Raw genomic sequence first — 19,416 nt, 5'->3', positions numbered from 1 at the left:
AATATTGGGTTAATTTTATTTGTTAACCCTTTGTTAATGAACTGGGAGGAACTTATTTTCATAGCTCAAAAAGAACCTTTGATCCTTCGATATTAACTTATAATAGCTGGCCGTTTTGCTAGAATTAATATACAATTTGCATGTTAATCGTCCATTCAGAGAGAAATCGCAATTTTCGTCAAGATGAAGTTTCTTAAGGTCGCTAATGAATTTTCGTGAACGTAAATTATTCCTAATTGAAAGGTCTGAGTGAATAATTTGACTTCGGGAGTCGAATAGTTTCGTTCCCGTATTTCAAACAATCTCTCCTATCTTTTGTTTGACCTCAACTTTTCATCGAGACTAATGTGTTATAAATTTTTTTAATTTTTCACCAGTAGTAAGACAGTCTTACTATAGGTGAAAAATTAAAAAAAATGATTTAACCGTGTTACTACCACGTCAAAACAAAAATACAAAAGTATACTGACCCAATCATAGCTATTAATAAATAAATATATAGGGACAAATGACACAGATTGAGTTAGCCGGAAAGTAAGTTCGAGATGATTGTGTTATGTGATACTGACTCAACGATACGATTGTATAAGATAATGTTATCTTCAGTACTTAAATTAAGTAATTTTCACATAATTTATTATTAATATTTTACCTTTTGAATCAATCTAATAAACTCTTGATTAATTATGAAATAGAACTTCTATTTTAATATTATTTTAATTGACAGTTATAATTTTTTGCAGATAAAGTCCTTTTTCTCATTCGCTACAAAATTATCACCTCAGCCAACTTGGCAACTTAGATTGACTTGTTCAGAAAGTTCTTCAAACTTTGAAATTAATCTAGAGAATGTATAGTCATCTTCATGTAATTTCAGTTTCTATCCCTGAATTATAGTATATTTTATACGTGTTTTCTATGCAATTTCGATTCAGGTTAATTATTGATTGTAAAGTAAGAATATTGTCACAGTTACAAAAAGGAATAATTCGGCAATATATTTTTTATAATATTTTATTTAAATTTTATACGTTTCTGGGAGCAGAAGAGGGAGCTTTGTTTCTTGTCAATATGAGATTTTGAGTTAAATTTGTATGTTTTCAAAACATTTGACGCTCTTTTAATTTAATTGCATCATCACAAATTTTAATAGGAAGTCCACGTCTAGAAATAAATCTGTCTCTTCTAAGACCATGCCCCAAATGTTTTTTCATATATAGGTGGTGTCTGATCTCAAGACACCAGCTATATATGAATTGCCTTGCCGACTGGTAGAGAATACTTTTAGTATTAAGTTATATTTACCAATATAGTACAAAGGTGACCCTTTGTGCTATATTGGTAAATAAAGTTTAAATAAATATATTTGAGTAGATCTAAATGTATATTGAAATAGTTTGATTCGATGAGTAATTAAATGAGTAATTAAATAGTTTCAGGCTGGCTGAACGTCTTACAACAAAGCCCGTCGTAGCTCGTGGAAACAACCAATTCTGTCACTATACAAATTGATAGATCTAATATCCAGCTACAATCCGTTCATGGAGTTATTATGATGAACGCTGAATTAAGGTCCACAAATACTGTTACATAATAAATATTAAGTTACACAATAAAAAATATTGAGTCTAAAAGTTAAAAAAAACTACAGCAGCAACTCTGCAGTCTCTTATAACGGGCGAAACTGGAATAAAATGTCTTAATTAAAAAGAGACAGGTGGAATCGTTTAACTGGAAAATGATTCATTCCTTACAGTGGCGGGATGAGTGGAAGAAAAACGGGGAAGCCTTACTTAGTAAGACACAATATAGAGCCTATCAATTTCATCATATTCAGAAGTTTGTTTAGAGGATGGATGCATATTCATCTTTAATTCCCATTGAAAAACCTTAACACAATAATATAATTAATTTAATAAGAATAGACTATATTAACAATAATATAATTAAATAAATCTAAGTTGCTGACATATCCCTCTTAAAAGAATCTCCTCTTTTGGTCTTCAGCTGTCGAGCCATTAAATATAATTTTACCTTTACGTCAGGATATGCGGTCAGTAAATCACTCCAGTCATGTAGCCTCAGGTATACAAGGTCAACAACCTGTAATAAACAAATTGCCTTCATCTTAGCTCCACTTTTAGACTTAAAGCCCTCTCGAATTTCGAACATTACTAGACCTACCCTAAAAGTCCAAAATTACTTTAAAATCTGCAACAATTAAAACTACCCAGTTACGAGTACAAAATATCGTTGAGAAATGTTATGTCAGAGCAAGTTTTCCGAAAATTCTTAAAAGGTATTTTGAAAAAAGAAATAGCTCAAGTATTTTTGTTGTTTCATTACGTACAAATTCTAAGATGTCATAATTTAAAATGTCTTATCTAATAAAAAAAAATCATAAATATATCTCACAGGTCTATAAATATAAATAAATAAATAAATATATTAAGACAAATCACACAGATTGAGTTAGCCCCAAAGTAAGTTCGAGACTTGTGTTATGGGTATTGTTTATACTAACTCAACGATATATGTGATAAATTTACTAGTTAATTTTAGTGCATTTTCAGTAACGTACCGTGCGAGAGGTGTAAGTGAACACAAATTGCATGTTGGGGAACAATCCAGGGATGAACCCAAAATAACCGTTTGTGGTCAATAAGGAGACCAATTTTCTTTCAGGACTGAAAAAGGTCAAATATGTGTAGTAAATATTTAATCCTACTAATATTATATACTACTAATATTATATTTATGGGGATGTATTGTATATGTATGTTTGTTACTCTTTCACGCAAAATCTATTGGACGGATTGTTATGAAATTTGGTACACAGGTAGAATAGAATCTGGAAATTATTAGAATAGAATAGAATAAGACGTAGGATACTTTAAATCCAAAGGAGCAAATCGTTCAGATGAGTGGACTTATGTTTGTTACAAGTGAAATGACTACTGAACCTGGACTAACGTATCATCCACGGTATGATAGTAAATTAAATGAAAAACGTGAAGTAAGAAAAACAAGATGGTGTCGAAACCCTTCCTTCTTCTAAGAACTAAGTGAAAAAACTGCTCAATACAGTGGTGAATAAACACACACATACATAACCCCAGAAAACCCCCGTAACGGTAGTGTTCCAAAGGTTAAGACCGAAAGGTCCAAGTTCGAATTATTCGAATTATAAGGAAGGAAAACATTGTGAGAAAATCTGTGCTCTTCTTCTCTGTAATCAAAATTGGACAAGGCAATAGTAAACAACTCCAATAATATTGATAAGTCGTTACGTGTGTTTCATTTCAAGTAAAGACCACGACCCTCATGAGGAAACATACATACACCCCGGGCGCAGATCAATGCGTAGCGTACTTCAGTGACCAAATATTCAGCGAAACAAGCATTGATAAATTTTAATTACCTATTAAAATTGCACCACTTTTCGACCTCACCTTCATGAATGAAGTAAATGATAGAATTTATATCACCTTCTTGGACGATGCACTTTCCTGAAACATACAGTGGATTTTTTCATTAACCAAAGTTTTTTTTTTCGTTTTGCTTCTTTCACGTTAAATTAAAGCATTGGATTAGGGGGACTTTTGATGTGGAGGTAGAGTTGGAAAGTGACATACTCATATATGATGTCAAGTGTAGACCTTTCTTGGTCTAGATAAACATATTTTAGGTCACTATATCTATACTTCCAAGAGGGATGTTAGTTCTGTCTCTGTGTTATAATGTCATGACATTTTGTCTTCGAGGTTCATCTCTAATATAACATTTTGAGATGCGTCTATAAGTTCTTCAGTCATCTGTTGTTGTTCGAGCCGGTGTGATAACTAGTTGTTAAATTAATTGTTAAAATCTCTCAAACAAGTGACATAAATTCCAACTTGATACACTTACGCATTGCATAGAAAAGGGTTTTGATCGACAGATGTACAGAACGAATTGACAAAGAAGTGATTATTTTGAGTTTCAACTCATCTTTTGAGGTACGGAACCCTTTAAACTAAAAAAAAAATACGAATAAGTTACCCACCTGGGAATACAACGATTCGTCCAACTCTGGCTACCAACTGCCTAGTAAAATACTCAGGTAGTTGTCTAAAAATGGGTGGTGTTAGTATGTGATGCAAGTATAGGGCGCCAAGAATGTCTTCGCGAAGGCAATGAGGTGCTTGGTGCGCCAGTTCTGGCAGCCAATTGCCTGAATGGGACAAAAAAATCAAGAAGATCTTAGCAGTGCGGATACCAGTGTTATCTACTGTTTCATGCATTCAATTTCGTGAATTTACAGACCTACCTTTTTGCCGATCCCACAAGTGTTTGCAATACTCGATTACAGATTGAACTAGAGACGGGGAAAGCCCACTGTGTTGTAGATACTTGGTCAAAGTTATGACGCTGAAGTCATACTGGTAAAGTTCTCGAAACTTGGTATACACCGCACTAACAGCCACGCTCATAAGCCATATATCAATCAAGTTTATTATGAAGCATATGAAGATCTTGTAGTAAATTTGAGTAATGTTCAATTGCATGACCTGAAAAATGCAAAAATGGTACTACAGTGACACAAATACGTGACGAATTTCTAAATATCTGATTATTGGATGAGAACTTGGGTTGGCTAAAAAGTTCTGCAGACCTGAATAAATGAATATAAATGTTTTTACTGAAGGAATTGATATAAATACTTACGCAGTCCATGGCTTGGTGTGTGTGCAGTATTAGTACGAACGTCAATGCCACAATGTAATCAGCTACCCAGTTATTGGGTACTATAAAAGTTACCCTCCGATATCCAGAGGTGCCCAAAAAGGTGCGCGTGATTCGGGCGCAGCCTGCAAAATGTATTGAATTTCCATTTTATAAAAACTTACAAATATTTGTTAAGTATTATTGTATTTCATATAATAAAATTCTAAAATATGTCCTTGATAATAAATAGTTTTAATTTTTAATTTTAACTTTTAGTACTTATGTTGTAAATACTTTTATTCTTTTAGTATATATCGTTGTTTCTGATATATGTATATTTAGTTGTTTGTTTAGTAATAGTGTCTGTGACAATACAAATAAACCTCTGTCCTTGATAAATCTTATAAATTTATCAGGAAAATAATTAATTAGAAACTTATTAAAACGGGTTATTATAAGACAATGTTTTGGACCGCGGTCACAGTCGCTAAGGAAACATTTCTGAACAATATTAATACTAATGTATGTATAAAAACATGGGCAATATTAATACTAACTTTTACCCGCGGCTTCGTTTGTGTGAATTTTCCCTTAGTAAATTAATCAACAACTTACATATTATCAATAACTGCTCCGACGCTCAACGGCTGAGGAAGAAATCGGGAAAAAGCTCAAATGAGAGCTTACCAATATGAAGTATTACCATTAGGCGGGCCGTACGCATATTTCCTAAGCACTGGTAGTATAAAAAAACTTACCTCCAGCTCGTTTGTCAGCCATTGTCCATTCTCCATAGTCAATAGTTCTATTATAATTAGCTGTTATGTTTGGTAGTTGTATCGGAAATTTAGCTGAAGCAATCAAAAATATCTGTTGAAATATATTTTATGTGTATATTATATTATATATAAAATCAATAAATTGATTTCAGTGACTATTATTACGATTCATTTAATGATTTCTGTATATATAGCAGTACGAGTCGCTCCTACAGTTATTATCAAAAATATTAATATAATATCTCCATTTGTTATAAATTTCATCATTCGTGTACATATTGTATCGATAATGTTACAAGTAATTTCTAAGAACATTATAATGCGAAAGTTTGTGAGGAGTTAGTATAGTTACTCTTTCACGCAAATTCTACTGAAAGGATTGTTATGAAATTTGGTACTGGGTTGAAATACAACTTGCAATAAGATACAGGGAACGTTTTATTTCAAAATTTCCACGCGAAGCCCCAAGGCGCAGCTAGTATAGATATATTGCTGGGTTAGTAGAATGCCTAGAAACGTAGAATAAAATAAAATAACTGCCACTTACGGTCTCTACAAGCAAAATGTATCCATCCACAAGTCATGAGATGTATTAGTAATGTCAAAATTAAAAATTTCAATGTAATAGAAGCCCTTTGACTCTAAAACAACAAATATATTTAAAAAGAAATCAAATTGATGTCAATATTAATAAATGAAATGCATTCGAAGGAATAATAAAAATTAGTAATATCAAAAACTACTTAATGTTACATACCGATGACAATGATTTATACATAAAATTATACCTTAAAAGTTTTGCAAAAGTGTTGGTTGAAGTCGTAAAACTGGTACAAGCGGAGGAACCTGGCCAACCGAAAAACCCAAGTTTGGAACACAAACGAAAGCGGAGGAACAAACAATGACACTACATCGACGTAAAACCTCCACTCTTTAAATATTCGAAAGCCAACTTTTCTATATACACATTTGTCGCCGACTATCTCAACTTTCAACTGAAATGAGAGAAAAAAAATTAACACACTACTGGAATTCTCCAGAGCATGAAGATGAGAAGATGTAAATCGCCATTTGTAAAGCTTCTGCATAGTCATTCAGTTAAAGTTATTTTTTAATGACTGCATATTATAGGTACATATTAGGTAGTACAAAGTAATCAGCATTTAGTTTTAACCAGCAAAACAATTTGTTGTCTTTGTTTTATCACATCCAAGTGTATTACGATATGAATCATATCATCTATACCATAAGCGTGTTCCCGGTTTTTTATTTGGCCATTGAGCGTCGAGACTCAATGGTCCGTATTCCTATTTTTTGTCTCTACTAGTCAGACCATACATTTACATGACCACCATATCGCGATATGAGTGACTACAACTTACTAGTTGTTACGAACTATCAGATGGACTAACAGTCACAGTTTTAATTCTAAGAACTTGATTGATCACTGATACTAACATTATAATATTGAGTGACAGTGTGAATCAAGTGAACCAGATCAAAGAGGAAGATCACGTGGAAATACAGGCGGACGGTTGTGGCTTCCTCAGGCAGAACCAAAAATATTGCAGTGAGATAGGTGCAGGCGGCGGGCTCGAGTAGCCATGACAAGTACAGCCACCGGTAATACCAGTTGCCTCTATGTGCTTCCTTTGGTGAGCGCATCCACTGAAAAAAAAAATCTAAAGACCTCCAGTGTCATGAAAGAAATCTTGCAGATGCGTTAAGTTGCTGACAAATGATGTGTTCCATTCTAACATATAATTTTTCGTATCTATCGTTCTATCTTATTTGCCTAGTTTTAAAGTAAAGTTTTAGTAAATTTTGGTTGGGTAATTAATGTCTGATTGAATAAAACAGACCATTAAAAAGAATCAAGGTATTCATACAGTATGAAATATAATTGCAAGATGTGCTACAAACAACACTATATATAGAATGCAAGAAGATATACACGCACGGACATTTATTAATATACAAACTTACTGGCAGTTGTATAGTTTTGCGACCTCTTAATATGTATTTTATTGTATTCACCGGTTTTTCCCGGTGAAATGATTTTGTTGCCATAAAGTCGAATTCTGATTCTGGATTATTTTTAATTGTGTTTCTTATCTGAAATAAATACGTGTTATGAAAAACGAAAGTAAACTACGTTGAATCAGATTGATGTGAAGGATTCGAAGGAAAGAATGTGAAAACCGATAGCAAAAGAAAGAGGTGAAACATCTGCTTGAAGAAATGAAAAGAAACAAGTTGATTGAACCATCTTCGAGCCCTTGGTGTTCACCTATGTATGAAAACTAGATATGACTCTTGATTTATTTGAAGATTTATGTGGCTCGGAAGTATTTTTAACTAGGGCCTTTTTGAATTGAATTGAATCACGCAATCGTAGTTCTTTTATTCATCCGTGTTCTGAAATTTAAGAACAATTTTGCCTAAAAAGATTTTTTTTGTTTTTGCGTTTACTTACGAAATAAATTGAACTTTGAATTGCGTGAGGATTTCGCCCCAGAAATGATTCGATCACAGGCGTTGTCAAAACCTAATTAATAACCACTCGAGTACTACTTAACCGTACAAGCTAAGATATTACGTCATCAGTGAGTTGCTCATTGAACTGCTTGATCGTCAACTGTAACACATCAGCGAACCCCACGGCGTTTACGCTCACTCTGACGGGACGCGGCGTGGTGCCTGTAAGCTGGCCAAATATGGATCCCTAATAAAAAAATAAAAAAATAATACTATGTTTATAAAACATATAGGTTTAATGTAAATGGGATAAGGGTAGGCGGAACGGCAGGGATCCGTGTCCTTCGCGTGTATCTGTGACCCACTGATAGTGATCAGTTGTTAGTGAACAAGAAGACACTTGTCAAATGAATACAAGTTTGGGCAGAGTGACATTAATAACATAAATGGCGCTGATTGTCCGTATGCTCATGCGGTAATGATCCATCCACAAAGACGCATTCTAACGAATTCGTGAAGACAACGCTACGCCCCTTTTTATAGTCGAACGATGGGTGGCGACGATGACTTATGCGGATGCTCGCGCTCTGCTTTATCTGTCTACCCAAGTGTATTATCACATTTTGTTTATTTATAAATAAACTATATAGTGGTTTTTGGTATATTGGCCTTGGCTCAGCAGTGGGAATATAATAATGGTTGGTGTCGACGAAATCACCTTAGACAAAACGGCCAGTTTCTCTCCGTCTTGGGACACCACTACCTTGCCTCTGTGGACTACGTATATGTAAGGCATTAGGTGCTTTTCTTTCATGATCTCTGACTTCGATAAAAAGTACATTTGTATACTCAGACTTGACATCTGACGTTGGAATTGTTCACCGCCTTTTAATATGGTGTCTAGAGCAGCATAAGTTCTGAAAAAGTAATAAACCGAATAACCAATAGCACAAAATATAAGCGAATAGATTATAGACCCAGGCCTAACACAGGTTTTTTTCTATGAAGCGAACAAGTCACCATGCACACAGGCAAAGTTTAGTTGCAGTGGTTTAAACCCACTAGTCCATATTTGGACCGTGTAATAAACTATAAATGAAGATATGACCTGATTTGCAAACTCTTTGCTAATTGTACTGTTTTAAACCCTTATTCTAAAATGTTACCTTAATTTTTGACTTTCATTTAATATAACATGGTACAACAACCTAACGTGCAACCAATTTTGGTAATAAATTTACATTTTTTTTCGTTTTCATTACGTTATGTTGCTCAAACAATACTCTGGGAGATCGTAATCTATTCATAGTTTGGACCTATGGTTTGGACGAAAATTATGTAATAGAATGGTGACCTACGTTATTGACACTGAACTGTTTATTTAAATACGTTCTATATTTTACTATTTAAATATGCAACGTAAAACTAATACGTACGTTTTGTAAAAGTAGTAACTCAGATCTTGTCTGAAGATCACTCCCATACGTTCAAACGTTAATGTGTGCACATTTAAGCCTTTTGTCCTAAAATATATAAAATATTTGTATTGTATAAAACATTTTTGTATAATTTATAACTCGCAGTTATTTTTAACAATATTATCAAATAATCGTCTTACAGCTGTGAAAAAATCAACTTGTGTCTTACAAGTTGATTTTTTCATGATTTACGCGTTGCATCGCAATTACCGTTGATTATCACAAATTTTGGCAAGAAGTAAGAGCTCTTTTGGCCACCTATGTAACGGTTACTATAACACATAAAAGCTATATACAAATATGTACATATTTATGGAATTCACAGTGCACGAATCCGACTCGCTCTTTACAAAATAACTGCCACATATCACCGGAAAACGAATTTACCTTATCCACCAGTAGCTGAAGTGAGCGATCGTTCGCTTTATGATCTTCCTTTCAACTCTTTCGGCTTTCAAAAAGTTCCGAAGTTGACTGACGCTATGTTGGAACAAGGTGTCGGTTCTTGACATAAGGACCAATATTGTTAATGAGTATGCTACGACGAACCTAATAAAAGAAAGGTTGTGATAACGAATTTGAGAGAGCTCGATGGCGTAGTACGGAGCTCAATGGCTAAGCGAGGAGCTCGATAGCTAGTCGTTCGTACGATCGATCTACGATAGTGGCAATTAAACCATTTTCGCATTGTTCGATAATTTCACATAGCAAAATAATGACACTCGTTAAAAATAACTACTTGATCAATAAATACCTATTTCTGCGAGTGTTATAGCCAGACGTTATATCCTATAAAATTAAAAATTCTTCAATTGGCCGGTTTAAGTAAGCATGTTCACCGACGCGCGACATGCTTTGTGAAAGCCTTTGATAACAATGAATTAATTGCTCTATAGACTTTCTGAACTAAAATAACTTCAAAAGAATTTATGTTAATGTCACTAATAAAAGGCTATTTTCATGTTTAATTTACTTACCAATATGTTACACCGAGTATAAATAAGTTAATCGCAACTACCAAACTTTCTTGCTCCTTAATCCGAAATTTGCCCAAATTGATATTACTAAGGCCAGATTGTGCCAAATTAATACTATTTGCATATAACTGGAAAAATAAACAGATCAGTTTTGAAATGACTACATATACAAAATACCCTATAGCTAAAAATATAGGTATGGATGGGCTTAAAAATGCTCAGATGATAATGATATTGACGAACTATATAATATAAAATCACCATTGTCAATTGGCTAGATGTTGGATTATCGTCTATCTTCAAATACATGGGCAGCCAACAAGTATCAATTTTTTTTACGTTGACTATATTGTTGTTAGAGTCGAAACTGAACTCAACGCAACTGTTGATAAGAAAGTGACTGCTAGCGAGCGTCAATAGTAACATTACTAATTGCCATTTAATTATCTGAAATTGAACAAAATTTTAATGGGTAAATCTTACATTTGTCACGCAAGTAAATTTGTCTAAAAACTGTGTCTTCTGTATAATGAAGTAAAAAAATTATACTCACTTTGATGAAAACGGCGCACGCCGTCGGCTGGTCGGCTAAATAATCAAAATATCCAGTTAGAATGTACAAATGAGCGAACTGAGTTGTAGTGTTGATAAGCTTCAAATAGCCGTCAGGTATGTTTCTGGATAGTAATAGTTTTAATACACTGTCCCAAGGGATTAAGCCGATAATATCCATTGTGAACCCGCGAGTGACGTAGTTCGTTATAGTTTTCTGCCTTGCAGTAACCAAAATACCTTTGTCGTCGTAATACGCTAGCTAGAAGCAGACAATACGATACATGATCAGATTACCAAATCAGTTCTAATATTTTTTACCTACCTAGGTAGGTGCTGTTTTAATTTATTGCAGTTTAGGATTTAACCTTGGCATTATGTGAGTATGAAAGTCTTTTGAATAGATTCCTAGATAGGTAGGATATGATGAATCCTTAGTAAACAATGCAAATAGGTGAGGTATTATTTGCCAGTCAAACCTTAGGACCTAACAGAAAAAGGATCATGAACGAGATAGCACGATATTATCATGAACGAAATGGCACAATATAATGTCGTCCGGGGCACAAATGATTGATAAATTGAACTTACAAACATTTTCAGTATAACATCCATTAAAGATATAGCTGTACATAAAGTCTTTATAAAATTTAAATGCCATTGGTAATAAACTCCACCACCACCTGAAATAAAAATTGAAGTTATCATAACAAACCGAAATGTTTCAAATTCAGTACTTAATGGGTCATCTATAACATATTTACCAATTAATGCTGTAGAAGCAATAGCTAACACTACAGTTATAGCTCTAAATGGCATCCAAAATTTCATGAAACTGAAAAAAAGGTAAAACTGTTTTGAGTAAAACAAAAGGCCATGAAATGAACACAATGTTTCAAATAGATTTAAATATTATCCCACAAAACTAGCTCTTGTCCGTGGTTTCGATAGCGTGGATTGCAAAAGTATACTTGGATTAATAATAATAAAATAAAGATTATTATTATCACTGCAAATTGACAATCAAATATTAATTTTCCTCGACTTATACGATCTTCTAGTTTATAGTTCAATTATAGTCAGAGTTCTACGATCAGACCGTCTCAGAATCAAGGATTACAACGCCAAGAGTTTAGACAAAAAGATACTAACTTAGATTTCGGATTGACATGTAACTCAGATTGTAAATCATTCATTTTTCTTTTTTTGCGATTTTCCGATATCGTCGGTAAAAGGTGCTTTGAAGCTTGTATGCTATACAGAGACTTTCTCGCACAAAATATGCGATGACGCAGTTTGCGCTGGTACTGAAAATAAATGTTAAATTTAAGAGACTTTCACCCTAATTATTAAGTATTCATTGTCTACTACCACTAAAGCACACGCAGCGGCAGTGGTAAAAGTCATGTCAGATATCTGTAATAAAATCTGAAGCGGTTGATCAATAATTCCGACCGCCATAGACATATTCATAATGTTGGCATAAATTTATTATGCTAATTATGCTGATGCGCTAATAAATTATAAGTTCGCATTCATTTTAAGTTTTCAGTAAATTTATTAATTTAGTACATTTAGTTTTACAGTTTTGCCTAGGTCTTGTTGAAATAGGTGGGTACATACAATAATGCTGGATCAACAGAGCTTGCAATCCTTCGCGATGATAGGCTGTTACCAGTTTTAGTAATAATATACTCAAAAAGAAATAAATAATATTCGTCTTCTTGAACATGTGTTCAGTTAAAAAGAGTTTTGACTGTTAACTGACAATGGTTAAGGTTCCTTTCATCAATATACAAATTTCTCTTTTCACCTTTCCTTCTATTCCTTTTCTATGTAGGAATAGAAGAAATGGTGAAAAGAGAAATTAGTATATTGATGAAAGGAATTAATTTTAATAGTATTTACTTACAAATAAGAAACAAGAGGATTTGAAAGGAGAAGATTTTGTGCCAATTTTAGATAAATTGATAAAGTATATAAGACAGGCGATGGCTTTATGCTGTCGGGGTAATGGGGTAATAAGTATTTTAGAACTATTTTGAATTTCAATAAAATCTCACTCCGTAAATATATTTTTTACGTTTCTGAATTAAAAAATATACCCATTAAAACTTACATCTTCATGTCTAGTAAAATATAAATCATTTATTTCATCAAATGCATCTGAGAATTCTGTAACAGTATTATATAAATGGACCCATTCGTTATGGAATCTTTTCAAGATGTTTTTAAACTCATTGATTTCTATATAAATAATCTGAAAATATTAAAACAAAGAAAAGAAATAAAAACACTAAGAAATTAAAGTCATTTTTCGAAAAATCTAAATCATTATATTGATAGATTTTAATGGTTCTTACATGTAAGATTTAAATCACAAACCACTTTGTTGGGCGCTCACACTTTTCAGTAAGTAGTTACCTATACGTACCTCACAATCTGTAAGTGCAATATAAGTACGAACTGATGGTTTTTCAAATATTGTAGCTGCAATACTAATCATATCACCAGGCCCAAAAAATCTTCTCATCACTTCTCCATTTTCGTTGAGGTACTCACATTTCACACTGCCCTAAAATATATACAATTTCAAAGTACTACATAAAGTTTAACAGACTGAATACGCAGACATTGAATTAAACTTATGAAAGAGAAAATACATAAATGAATCATACGTAGGTGTGTTTAATATGAACTACTCAATACTATTTATACTATTTGAAAAATATGAAAAATATTTTGGGTTTATGGCGAAATTGATTTAAAAAAGCCGATGTTTGCTGCAAACTACTAGTGAAAAAATTAAATGAGATCCGAATTTCTACTTACTTGAACTATCCAGGTGACATTTTTACATAATACACCAAATAAAAACAAAGTTGAAGATTTAGGCATTATTAAGTATTTCATATTGCAAGCCAGTTCTCTAATGAGTCCAGGGTCAGCGCTGTTCAAGAGTGGTGAATTGCTAATAATATTCTCGGCTACTTCACCCTGTACTTTCCAATAAATATCATAAGGCTCGTCTTTAATAGCATTTTGACGAAGCACCTCTACGCCATGGTAATATTTCCAATGACATACTATATACCTTTCTAGTCTTATCAGAAGGCTTTTGTGAATCGTATGATGATGATAATAACTTCTTAATGTACTCACAAATCTTTGATAGCTCACCCTTTCTCTAAACTTTAAATACATGCCTGCCAGAAATCTGGACTTGCAGTACATAGACAGAAAAAACCCGTGATAAGTTATTACCAAACCTATTAATATGTCTAATAAGTTATTAGGAAGAATTTCAGGACATGTATATTCAAAAACAAACTTTATAGCCACAAACACATGACGCAAAGTCTGCAGGTAACAATCGGTTATAGATAAACTCGGGTTGCTACAATTAATCCATCCAAAAAAATAACCAGGTGTCATATTTCGGAACTGACGAATCAAAATGAAAACTACATAGGAAACAATATACATATAAGAAAAATAACCGATAAGTATTCTCAAATGTACCGGAAAGATATGATCTTCCCCTATGCTCCAATTCCGCCCGATCTTTGGAAATAACATATAAATTTTAATAAGACGATTAAACTGAAAAATATAGTAGTACTGGGGTGTTCCGATCAAAAGAGCAATATTTTCAACCCATAATGCTGCGAGTACATCGAAAACGAAGCTACATTCTTTGCACCTGAGTAACATCGCCGAAGCAAAATCTTTTGTAGCAGATTCATTGGATGATACAGATGTGCACAAAGATACACAAATATCTGCGATGTAAACGAAATCTGTGAAATATTTTGCAGTTATGAACCACGGTGGTATTTGTGAGAGTGATAAATTAGGAGGAAACGTTATCAATACAAATAATACTATAGCAACAACAAAGACATGCCAAACATGGTTGAATGTTGACTTCGATGATAGAACCCATGGAAATTTATCATTAAGAAATATTGATTTCTTTTTCAACTGTGCATTATTGCACAAGACCAATTGTCCAATGTACTTGGCACAATGATAATTAGAATCTTCTGGAGGTATTTCACACTTGACAGATAGCCGTGATCTTTTTTTATATGCATCAACGCTGTCAGATATTTCCCACCATCGCCTTTTTAGCCATTCCATGCCTTCATCCTCAGATCTATCTAAACCTTTTATATTTTGTTTGCAACTGTATAATGTTCTGGCATGTCGTATCTTTTCTTGTGCCAGATGAAGAACATTCTTTCTATCGTCAGGGTAATGATGTAGACCTCTTAGCAAATCAGCTCGTGTAATATAGAAGAGTTCACAGTATGTTAAGCATTTAACATATATTTTTCTTTTCATGGGATAAATAAAGAAACTGATATCACCAAAAAGAGTGCCTCCTGAAACTGACAACAGTGGTGTCATTCCATCGTCTGTAGAAATAAATTGTACGATGCCCGATTTTATATAATATAGATTTGTATTCGCATGTGGTCCAATAAAAAATTTTGCACCGGGCAACTTGTAGTCCATACGTATTAAGTCACTAAGATGCCTTTTAAAGGATGTTGATGTTTTTCTTAATGTCGGACTGTGGTAAAATACTTGCCATGTCAAATCTTGTCGGATTTCAATTCGTAGATATCTTGGTAACTCCGTCAAAATTTCAGGTGTGTTGACGATGCCACTGCGTTGAGTCCACATTAGGTTGTAGAAACTTTGAACGCTAGTATATGCTGTAGGCGAAGTGTTTCTCCGTTTGGTTTCTTCTATCAGTTTTTTAACATGAGGATGAAACTTCGATATCCACCGCAGTGATAGAATGCCTTCGGAAAAGAACTTTGGCAGAAGCAAAACAACCGTAAAAATATAGCCACAAATCATAAGAACGCATGCTATTACAAATTCCAATATAGTTAATGGTTTAGTTTCGTCCAATGAGATATTTATCATATACGAATAAATATATTGGTAGCCATAAAAGTACCAGACAACATTATTACTCAAAGTATTATTTTTCTGAAAAAGAAAAGAGAACTTTATATATTTTGCACCGGCGGAGCATCGACACGATTTTTGGTTCCAAATATTTGAATATCTGATATCTATCATATATTATTGTGGTATATAATGCCCATGGAAATTTATCATTAAGAAATATTGATTTCTTTTTCAACTGTGCATTATTGCACAAGACCAATTGTCCATGTTTATTATTTTCACTCACTACAATTTTTTTATTTTTTTCATTCACTTAAAACTATATGCGGGTTTAATTTTGTTTGACAAGGATAATGTTGAAATATTCACGTTTCAAATTTTATTTTGGTATTACTTTTGTAAGGGAAGTCAATTTTGTATGTTCCTATATAGCCTTGGTAAGCTTATGTAGGCTGAGGTAAATCCCTAATAAACTATTAATCCCTAATAAATAATTAATCTATAATTACTCTATATGTCAAAAAACTCATCAAAATCCGATGCGTAATTTTAAAGATTTAAGCATAAAGCGGGAAGCAATTCTGTTTTATATTATGTAGTGATTTTCATTGATTTTACGTACGAGATAATTACTACAGTAAATAAAAATAAGGACTCTTATCCCATAGAGTTTGACTTATGAAATATCTTTATGAACGATCATAAATTGTAAGGGTGTGAAAATCGTCGCTTAACGATTCGAAATTACTCCGACTAGTCTTTTATTGTGTCAATAACATGGAACATACTAATATTTTATGATCGAATAATATTTAGGGGTAGAACATCTTTTTGTATGGCCGAGTGCCGGTAGACGTTTCTGTAATAAAAAAATATACTACTTTATTTTTAACCTTTCTAGCAAATTGTCTCCAGTCAAAGAAGTATTCTGTTCTGCTACTACAGTTCGGGCAGAGTCCATGAAATGTAAGCAATAGCAGCAGACATGTCATGCAGTTCAAACATATCAGGATGGTAATCGTATATCCCATGTATAGTTTCCAATGATTATGTGTTGTCACGAGTTCAAAATATTCTACAACTCTGTAAATACTGTAAAACAAAAATATGTTAAATGATTAATTGATTGAACTTCATTCTTAACAACGATGGCATCGACGAAAAAAATTAATTAAATCCTAGATTTTGCAAGATATATTAATGAATTATCTAATTTATAATGCAAAATCGAAGATCAAATATATAAGCTGTAAGAAAAAATTTGACCATGATATGTTTTAATAGAACTAATCATCCCAAAATGTGTAAAAAGGTTAATTAATGAAAAAATGTGACAATACCATACCCCACATGCAGTCAAATACTTAAAATATATTCAATGTAATTTCCATTTCAGTTTATCATAAAACTTTTTCTGGAGATGCTTTCATTCCGTTAATGGGCGTAAGGTAAGGAATAAAAATGGATATGGACTTACATAATAAACTCTGTAAAACATAATATATTCGGCCAGAAATTTATTGTACAGGACTCTGACGATATCATACTATTGAAAGGTATCAATGATAAAACGTCCAATAAAATTAGAAGTGCCGATTTCGGGAGATGCTGTCTTCTAACTGCTTTATCTGTAACTTGTCTGAATAATACAAGAAAACAAATATTTATATTGTGTGGCTTTTTCTGTTATTTGATTTGAAATGAAATAGATAAAAGGAAATTAGTTTTTTTTTTAATGTAACTATAAAGTACTTCCTAAGTATAGCAGTTGGCATGAAGAGTGGACCAATATGTATCCCGTAAAGTTGTTGTATCAAATCAAATGGAACAATCAAATAGGAATTATTGGAATAGCTTTCTAGATATATTTCACCCGTATACCAAACATCGCAATCCATCCCGTAGATTCTACGTACTGCAACATACGTCCATATAAATATTTTGATCAACACGGATTGAGTTAGCCCAAAGGTAAGTTTGAGACTTGTTATGGGATACTAACACAAGTCTACATTAAATCATACTGTATATATAGGTAAACATCTGATAACCAGGTCAATCTGAAAAATATCATTTTCAACAACAACACATATCGACAATTTTATACCTATATCAGCATTGTGTACATTAGCATATTCATAGATTTATTCTTGTATATTTTTTTCGGTACTTTCTTATTATCCCTCTTTAAAAATGACTCGCACTTGAAAAGCACTCGCAAAGGAACTGGTCAGTTCCTTTTACATACCTGTGCACAATATGCAAAAATGTATCCAAAAAGTAAATGCCATTAGCAAAGACGGAGTAAAAATAACTGATTCCTTTGGTAATAATGTGAAGATCCATTATATCTGAACAGGCCGATAAACTAAAAGCAGCCTCTATCGGTCCCTGAAAAAGTTAGCTCCCATTATAACGCGGCTCGCATCTCTCAGTCCTCTCAATATTACCCTGCATAGACATGTTCGATACTTGACTATGTGAACAATGTCTGTAGACTGTGGCAGTGTTATGATAAGTATAACCAAAGCGAACTCCACAATAATGAATGGCCTTTGTTTTGCATGTTCTAGTAAATGTCACATTATCTCCTGAGTGGTAAAAATAGCTAGTGATACGAATGAAAGCTTCGTAATATAAAAAAATATGACTGTAGCTAACTCTACTCGATGACGAATCTCAGATACAAGACTAAACTAATAGTGTTGGCCGCAAATTTGGACGGTTCGGGATAAGAACAAGGAAACCCGGTTTAAAAAAAATCATAATCAAAAGATAATTTTGTGCCTATTTTAGGTTTGTTAATTAAAAAAGGCGAGCTCAAAAAGAGGCACAGTAACCTAAAAAAGGCGAGCGAGCGTTACAAACTATTAATTATTATCATTTCATTTTGCCAGACCGAGATTCCGTGTTCAAAGGCAACTTGACAATGAGAAGTTACAAGTAATTATTACCAGAAAGGTCTTATGGATTACACAAAATAACACAATCAGCTGGAATATAGGATTGAACGGTATGAAAATGGCGTCACTCCATTGTATTTCTGCGTCATCATAATCTTCGTCGTCATCCGCGAATTCATCTCTGGCACTCCTGTTGCTCACACTCGACTGTGAAGAAACTGCATACATTTCTTGCAATTGCAAATATACACGGTTGTTCTAAAGATATCAATTTTTTACCGTAGGTATTACATTTTAGTGCTCAGACAAGGGCAGATTTTTTGAATGACAGAAGTCACGGTTTATAGATAGAACATGGATTTAGTAGGTACTTCGACGGAGTACTAATTCCATGAGAAAGAAATATCTTTGTTTTCACAAGTCAATACAAAGAGTATGTAATCGCAACTATTTGTAGAGTGGGGGGTACTAGTACGTAGTAGGATATTATGTCTGTGGTACTAAGGGCGCTATATAGACACGTTTTCAACTAGAGTTTTGAACCGTGACCACCGAACCCTATCACATAACCTTGTTCACGACGAAGGAGACTATCTTCCATTGAAACAGCTAA

The 19,416-nt window shown here is 33.3% G+C and overlaps 1 protein-coding gene across 3 annotated transcripts; it reads right to left on the bottom strand.

Moving 5' to 3' along the window:
• Nucleotides 1–1,909: 1,909 nt before the first annotated feature.
• Nucleotides 1,910–19,107, bottom strand: LOC128675003 (uncharacterized). Of its 3 annotated transcripts, XM_053754050.1 has the most exons (28): nucleotides 18,855–19,107; nucleotides 18,149–18,291; nucleotides 17,378–17,539; nucleotides 16,794–16,992; nucleotides 13,804–15,978; nucleotides 13,406–13,546; nucleotides 13,091–13,231; nucleotides 12,124–12,278; nucleotides 11,736–11,806; nucleotides 11,563–11,654; nucleotides 10,973–11,233; nucleotides 10,681–10,866; nucleotides 10,420–10,547; nucleotides 9,830–9,991; nucleotides 9,401–9,487; nucleotides 8,683–8,881; nucleotides 8,086–8,211; nucleotides 7,473–7,601; nucleotides 6,945–7,154; nucleotides 6,275–6,481; nucleotides 6,034–6,127; nucleotides 5,466–5,558; nucleotides 4,708–4,850; nucleotides 4,310–4,550; nucleotides 4,046–4,213; nucleotides 3,422–3,509; nucleotides 2,582–2,687; nucleotides 1,910–2,103 (listed from the first exon to the last, which is right to left on the bottom strand). In XM_053754050.1, the coding sequence occupies exons 1-28, from the start codon at nucleotides 19,029–19,031 to the stop codon at nucleotides 1,957–1,959; spliced, it is 6,231 nt and encodes a 2,076-aa protein (XP_053610025.1). In that variant the 5' UTR covers nucleotides 19,032–19,107; the 3' UTR covers nucleotides 1,910–1,956. The 3 variants fall into 3 exon arrangements, 2 of the variants coding, with proteins under 2 accessions (XP_053610025.1, XP_053610026.1); XR_008405220.1 differs by lacking the exons at nucleotides 1,910–2,103; nucleotides 2,582–2,687 and having other exon boundaries at nucleotides 4,306–4,550; XM_053754051.1 differs by lacking the exons at nucleotides 1,910–2,103; nucleotides 2,582–2,687; nucleotides 3,422–3,509; ... (1 more) ...; nucleotides 4,310–4,550; nucleotides 4,708–4,850 and having other exon boundaries at nucleotides 5,489–5,577.
• Nucleotides 19,108–19,416: the final 309 nt, after the last annotated feature.

The sequence above is a fragment of the Plodia interpunctella genome, chromosome 13 (assembly GCF_027563975.2).
Source record: "Plodia interpunctella isolate USDA-ARS_2022_Savannah chromosome 13, ilPloInte3.2, whole genome shotgun sequence".
Lineage (NCBI taxonomy): Eukaryota > Metazoa > Arthropoda > Insecta > Lepidoptera > Pyralidae > Plodia > Plodia interpunctella.
Note: the sequence above shows the minus strand (reverse complement) of the source record. Positions and strands in the feature narration are given on the sequence as shown.